Below are 6,711 nucleotides of genomic sequence, written 5' to 3'. Positions count from 1 at the left end.
CTCTATAGAAGGATAATTTTTGAACAAGCCCTTCCAATGACAGACTCAAAAAAACTTTGGCCTTCATACGACCGGCAAAATGCCTTAAGAAGGGCAGATGGGCGTCAAATCTTATCAATGGAGCCTTCAATTTTGATGCCCCACTAAGGAGGGCTTTGTGTATGTTGTTTCGTATTGTGTGAATGCTTAAACTTTAGCATAATAAAGTTTTACAAAATTGCCCCACTAAGAGGGCTTTGTGTATGTTGTTTCATATTGTGTGAATGCTTAAACTTTAGCATAATAAAGTTTTACTTATGTTTGGCTGAGTTTACTCTCACAATATCCATGTTTATGAAATTTGTCCGTGTTAACTTTTTTAGATCGGACGGCAACGTACGTCTCTGCTTTTGTGCCCGGACGTCTCCTCTTTGGATGCCATCACGGGGGGTTCATTTAAGACCGGACATCTCCTATGCTTGGAGGTATTATTTCATTGCGTGTGTTGAGTCAACTTGAGAGAGAGAGAGAGAGAGAGAGTGTGCAAGGAGCCATTTTCAAGGTGAGCGATACAATCTACGCGAAATGTACGTGTATTTAGCGCTCTCTCTCTCTCTCTCTCTCTCTCTCTCTCTCTGCACCACACACACACACACACACACACATGCACGCCTTGATCAGGAAGTTGAGCTTCCGGGGGGAGGTAATCTGCTATAAGCTCCATATGCTCAGTAAAATTGCCAAACTCGTTTTTATGTGTGAGAGCCTGGTGGCAGGATGGAGATCACCAAAGGCTAGAAATGCAAGTAAAATGTCTGGCTGAAGAGGCTCAAGGTCTTCATAATCAGGTGGGCTTTGTTTAACTTGTATATTTATGGGCTGCTGCTCTTGTGTCCATGTAGGGTGCATGTGTGCATGAGCGATTCATGGATGGAACATGCTAAGGGCGCATGCGTACGACAGGCCGTTCATGTCCACATTTATGTGTATGCACAGACAGAGAGAGAGAGAGAGAGAGAGAGAGAGAGAGAGAGAGAGAGAGAGAGAGAGAGAGTCATGTTGATCGATTCCGTTTTTCGGCTTAATATGTTAAGGTACTTGCCTTGGAGCAAGAGTTAAACAAGCAGAGAAGACTGAAAATAGCATTCAGGACACATGCTGGAAACCTGGGGGATTATCTCAAAGCATGCTTACAGCAGCTCGAAGAGAGGGGCGTAGAGGAACAAACGATAGCAGAGACTTTAGCAAAGCATCATCATGATGGCAAGCTCACAGGCCAACAGTTACTCTTGTTGAAGGAGAAAGCATATCAAAATGGATGGTACATTGCACCCAATGAGGTATTGCACACTTTTCATGCTATATTGCGCAAATTGGTGTCTTGCAATAGAAATAACTAGACTTATCATGTGTTTTAGATTGATTTGATGCCAGATTGACGTAAGCAATGAGATAGTGGGCTCAGGCTCTACGTCCGACACATACAAAGGGATGTGGCATGGCTTAGAAGTTGCAGTGAAGTGCATTCGCCCGAGTTTCTTCAATGACGAGGTTAGGCATTTCACAACAATTGAGTGCCTTGCTTTTCTGTTTTTGTCAGTGTTTTAGTCTCTCTTATAACTTTAATACATAATTGAGTGCTGGATGCAAAAGATTGTTCATTTTGGTGAAGGAAGAGAGCATGATGTCGGGGCTTTTCTTGAAGTTGATTTGTTCCATGTTGCTCCTCCTCACAGAGATCCGCACAATCATTCTGTCAAGAAGTGGACTTACTCTCTCGAGTGAGACATCCCAATGTAGTGCAATTCTTAGGAGCATGCCTCTCAATACCAGACAAAGCGTGGATTGTGATGGAGTATATGTTTGTGGGGACGCTTAGCGAATGGTTACATGGCAGCAAGAAGCGGTCCCCCATACGAATCATTCCCCTCCCGCCCTTTTGTGAGCGTCTCAGTGTTGCCCTTGGCATTGCCCAAGGCATGCAGGTATCATGCCATGTTCTGGAGCATTTGTTAATAAGACATTGGGATTTAAATTTGCTTATTGTAGGAAAAACATGATTTCCCAAAAGCTATGTAATTAGCTGTAAAGTTGAGTTGCCTTTTGAAACCTTCATCAGCTTTCACCTTGTGACATGCAGTATCTACATGAGTGTGATCCAAGAATACTTCATCGCGACTTGAAGCCTAGTAATGTGTTCTTGGACAGAAAAGGCGGGGTTCGCATCTCAGATTTTGGATACGCCAAGATTCTCAACCAAAACATAGAGGCTGCTCTTACAGGTGAAACAGGTGAGTGATTGCATTCAACTCATTTGTTGTCTACTTTGTTGTGTATGTAGTTTGGTGAGCATGGCACTCTTTCATGTCTACTTTTGCAAGTATCAATTTTGTACCCACAAGTTGCTTTAGTATCTAGTAACTAACTCTCTCTCTCTCTCTCTCTCTCTCTCTCTCTCTCTCTCATTTAGGAACCTACATATATATGGCACCGGAGGTTGTGCGACATGAGCCTTACAATGACAAGTGTGATGTTTATAGGTAAGCTACAAATTTTGTAGATGCAATGCAATGATGAATCCCTAGGTTTTCATGGTAACAAGCAATTATGTTCCTCATGGCAGCTTTGGAGTGCTTCTTTGTGAACTCCTTACAGGTGTTCCACCTTACGTTGATATGGATCATAGATTCCCTGTGGAGGTGAGGAACACTTCATGAGCTTGTATTTGTGCACAAAGCTTGAGCTTGGCCTCATGGTGGCATTTATCCCTTTCTCTCTTATGTGTCACATGCTCAAGATTAATGAACTTATGCAGATCGCATTCGCTGTGGCTCAAGGAACATTGAGGCCTAACTTGCCCAAGGAATTGGGTCCCATAAGATCCCAACACAAAGTTCTCTTTGAGCTTGTTGGGTCTATGTGGGAACATGACCCACCAAATCGTCCACCTTTCTCTAGAATAACAAATGTATTAAGGAGTGTTGTAAGTTCTTACACGGGCCTCGACAATACTTGCAAAGTGGCCTCGCCCGGCGACGCTATAGAAAATCTATGTATTGGTGCGTTTTGTCATGTTTAGTTGTGCTCACAGTAGAAATTATGTAGTGTGACTCCTTATGAAACTTAGAAGGGCAGTGTATACACATCCTCCAAGTAAAGGTTAACCCAACATTTGTGACGCATTAACTAGTGTTTTTCTTTATCTTTCAACCACATATATACATTATATTATTGTAATGAAGGACCTAAATATGCTAAAATCAAAATTGTAAAATGTACTAAGGACACAAACCCTATGTAAAAAATTACTAATGGCAATGCTAGAATATGTTGGTGTGGGATCATTAGCCACTAACTAATCCAATGGCATCTTGAGGGGATTGTTTCATGGCTCTTTTGTCTTTAGTATATGGTTATAAAATATTGCTTGCGATCATCCTATACATAGTGTAAATAGTGATGATATTCCTAAATGGCTCCAAAAAAGAAATTCACTACCTACATATAGTAACATAGTGCAAGCACATAGTGTAAGTACAATTTAAAGAGAGGGAAACAAATAAAGGAGAAGAGAAACACCTTGTCTGCGTCTCTCTTCGCAAAGCCTACCATAGCCCTTGTGCACTTCATGCATCCTGTCTGAGGAGTTCGAGAAAAGCAGCCCCTCTTTCTCTTCCCTCATGTTGCACACCATATCGATCGCTTGCCTTCTCTTTGTTGTGTGCGTCCTCTTCTTCTGCGCAAGCTCACCCTCTGGATTGTGAGCATCGTCCTCCCTCTCATGCCATCCCTACTCAACAAACCTACTGTGTCGACTAACAACGAGCTCCAAGGTCATGGATGACAATGAGCAGCCGGTCGACGCGAACAGAAGTTGACCATGGAGGCCCTTGTAGCACCAAGATAGGCTCAATTGAGCCCTACGTGCAGCACAGGACCAGGACAACAAGTAGGGCATGAAGCACACAAGAGACACACCAACGTAGATCCTGTATGTGGAGAGAGAGAGAGAGAGAGAGAGAGAGAGAGAGATCGAATGAAGGATTTGGCCTTTGTTGTCTCGTCTGATAGTGGGGATATAGGAACGCTCCGCCATTCTAGTCCGGGTATGATGAATAGTACCACATCTACAACTGCTCTCTCTTTCATCTGTTCCTGCCTTGCCATTGAGCGATGAGTGATGCCTGCGTCTTCATTTCTCTCATCCATCTGTCGCCTGCACGATGCCTTGGCCTAAAAAAATCAATTTCTTTATAATGAAAACGCTTTGTCTTGCAATACTTGAGTTTTACCTTGAACTCAAAGAAAGGATCATAAATTCTCTATAAAAGAAATGGAAAAAAGATTAGAGCCTTGCTCTTAGAAACAACATTCCTTGACATGCGTGTGTCCCTTGGAAGAAGATCCCTAGATTTTGTTCCCATAGGCTCCTAGCCTCTGGGCCCCTAAGTGTAGCCTCTAGGCCCCTAAGTGTTGGATTAGAGCCTTGATATAACTCCCCTCTCATAGAAGTGTTTTTGTCCAAAAAACACTTCTAGGCCCGAAGTGAAGGATTAGAGGCTTGATATAACTCCCCTCTCATAGAAGTGTTTTTGTCCAAAAAAATAAAGGTAAAACTTTTATATCAAGAACACTAATGTTTTCAATTGTCTCTCACTTGTAAAGGTTCTTTGCTTACTCTATGTTTGTCAAATTTTTATCACCTTATATGGAGGTGATATACATATACTAAGTTTAGCCTTCTTGTTCAACAACAAAACTTTGTAGAATGTGAATACAGCGCAAAAATATTCATGGATTAAATCTTCTAATTTTTTAACGAATCAAGTGGTTGAAACTTTATCACATGTTATTTCAAGTGGGTCATATCCTAAGGGGTAGCCTTTCTGTTCAAAAACCAAACATTGTAGAATGTGAAAACATTCATGGACTAAACCTTCTAATTCTTTTAATGAATCAAATGATGAAAAGGTGAGTCTAGAATGCGTACTTGGAATTCACTTGTATGAGCATAGAAACTCCTAGAACATTACTTCACACAAAATGACTTAACAACTTAGGATTTGTCAAAGAATTCACTTCATAGTAGCGGGATAAGTTGATAGCTTCTGAGTGATCCTATGATTTATTTGCATGGATGTAGGTTCATTGCTAAACGATCCATCACCTAGCTCTAAACATAATCACACATGTAGTGAAGAACAAGATCCATATTTATGGTAGGAATTGTATTAATTGCTATTCAGTTTCATTGCAAAGACCACACCTTCCCAAAGAGAGTCGTTTGATCAATACAACTTTGTCATACACACCGTTGGAATTTTAGAATCAAAGAGAGAGTATGCTCTACAACTTTGTCATACACACCGTTGGAATTTTAGAATCAAAGAGAGAGTATGCTCTACAACTTTGTCATACACACCGTTGGAATTTTAGAATCAAAGAGAGAGTATGCTCTACGATATGTTAGTTTAGTATGTGTTTTAGCACACAATACAACACATCGGACATCTCCCTTCAAATGCTCGGTGATCCAAGAAAATTGTGGGGAGAGAGGGAAATTGAGAGGAAGAACAAGTATGTACAAGAATAAGACATAGTACTCGTCTTGAGGATGTAATTATGATTAAGCATAATAGGTATAGAGGTTTTCATAAGAGAGAGAAAGAAGAGTAAGCCTTTTGAGAGCAAGTAGCTTTTCTATGCAACTTGAACACATGCTTTATTTGAATTAGAAGTCTACATTTTTGAGCTCTTTCCGCTCCTATGATGGAAAAACATTCAACACAAAAGTTATAGATTGTTGTTTTTAATTAGTTGGCATGTCATTTCTACAAATCACATCATTTTTTGAGTTATTAGAAAAATGGTTTCACCAAGTCTCTTTTTGGCAATTCAATCCATCTTAGAAAATCTTTCCAGTACTTTACTCCTCCTTTTTGCATATTGAAGCTTGAGTTCTCCTTTCTAAGAGTTGTGTGTGTGTGTGTGTGTGTGTGTGTGTGTGTGTGTGTGTGTGTGTGTGTGTGTAAGTAAGGGTTCTCAAGCCATATTGAATAGAGTCTTCATTCCCTTCGACTTGTATTTTTGCACATTTCTGGAGGCATTCTAGACACATTTCCAAGCCCTTTTTGTTTTGTAAAAAGACATTCGATTCCCTTAGGAATTCCCTTCACACTTCTAAAGGTTGCATTTTCTTTTGATACTCTTAGGTTTCGCACACTTTAAACTCACTTTGCACCTTGTAACTTTGGTTTTTTCACTCTTTTATTTTCTTTCTTTAGAATGGTGAAATCTACAGAGTGAAAATCATTGAAGCAGACATTTTTTTTTTTATAATGACATTATTTTTCCCTTGAAGTTGTAATCATCATCAAGTATGCTTATTCCAAGGAGAGACTATCTAGATCCATTGGAATTCAATAGAGCATCCTATTTTAGCATATCAACACCATTCCATGGTAGATGATCAGTCTACCTAGTGCTTGGTAGACTAGTTGCTGCAAGCGTATCTGTTCATCATAGCTAATACACCTTTTTTCAGTAGGTAGCAAGTCTACTTAGTATTTAGGAGACATAGATGCTGCAAGTGTATATCTTTTTGTATCCATATACTTTGGAACATTTGAAACATAAATGAAGAACATTTAGACAAACAAATCATCCAAGAGAAAACATTTTTCTTTGTTTTCTTTTGCACATTGATAATTACCTTTCATGCATTCCATTGTA

At 40.0% G+C, this 6,711-nt stretch overlaps 1 protein-coding gene across 3 annotated transcripts; it reads left to right on the top strand.

Moving 5' to 3' along the window:
- Window positions 1-484: 484 nt before the first annotated feature.
- On the top strand, window positions 485-3,334 carry LOC147459783 (serine/threonine-protein kinase STY46-like). Of its 3 annotated transcripts, none has more exons than XM_086510979.1 (9): window positions 485-566; window positions 756-827; window positions 1,074-1,319; window positions 1,414-1,530; window positions 1,716-1,964; window positions 2,120-2,270; window positions 2,450-2,519; window positions 2,603-2,678; window positions 2,795-3,334. In XM_086510979.1, the coding sequence occupies exons 2-9, from the start codon at window positions 780-782 to the stop codon at window positions 3,056-3,058; spliced, it is 1,221 nt and encodes a 406-aa protein (XP_086367105.1). In that variant the 5' UTR covers window positions 485-566; window positions 756-779; the 3' UTR covers window positions 3,059-3,334. The 3 variants fall into 3 exon arrangements, with proteins under 3 accessions (XP_086367105.1, XP_086367106.1, XP_086367104.1); XM_086510980.1 differs by having other exon boundaries at window positions 490-541; XM_086510978.1 differs by having other exon boundaries at window positions 545-682.
- The last annotated feature ends 3,377 nt before the right edge of the window (window positions 3,335-6,711 follow it).

The sequence above is a fragment of the Adiantum capillus-veneris genome, chromosome 4, assembly GCF_014529385.1.
Source record: "Adiantum capillus-veneris isolate H3 chromosome 4, ASM1452938v2, whole genome shotgun sequence".
Classification (NCBI taxonomy): domain Eukaryota; kingdom Viridiplantae; phylum Streptophyta; class Polypodiopsida; order Polypodiales; family Pteridaceae; genus Adiantum; species Adiantum capillus-veneris.
This window is presented reverse-complemented; position numbering and strand designations above follow the sequence as displayed.

Coding starts and splice junctions, on each gene's coding strand:
- LOC147459783 (XM_086510978.1), top strand. CDS start 644: ATGCACGCCTTGATCAGGAAGTTGAGCTTCCGGGGGGAG. Junction 828..1,073: donor CTCAAGGTCTTCATAATCAG/GTGGGCTTTGTT, acceptor TAATATGTTAAG/GTACTTGCCTTGGAGCAAGA. Junction 1,965..2,119: donor GCATTGCCCAAGGCATGCAG/GTATCATGCCAT, acceptor TGTGACATGCAG/TATCTACATGAGTGTGATCC.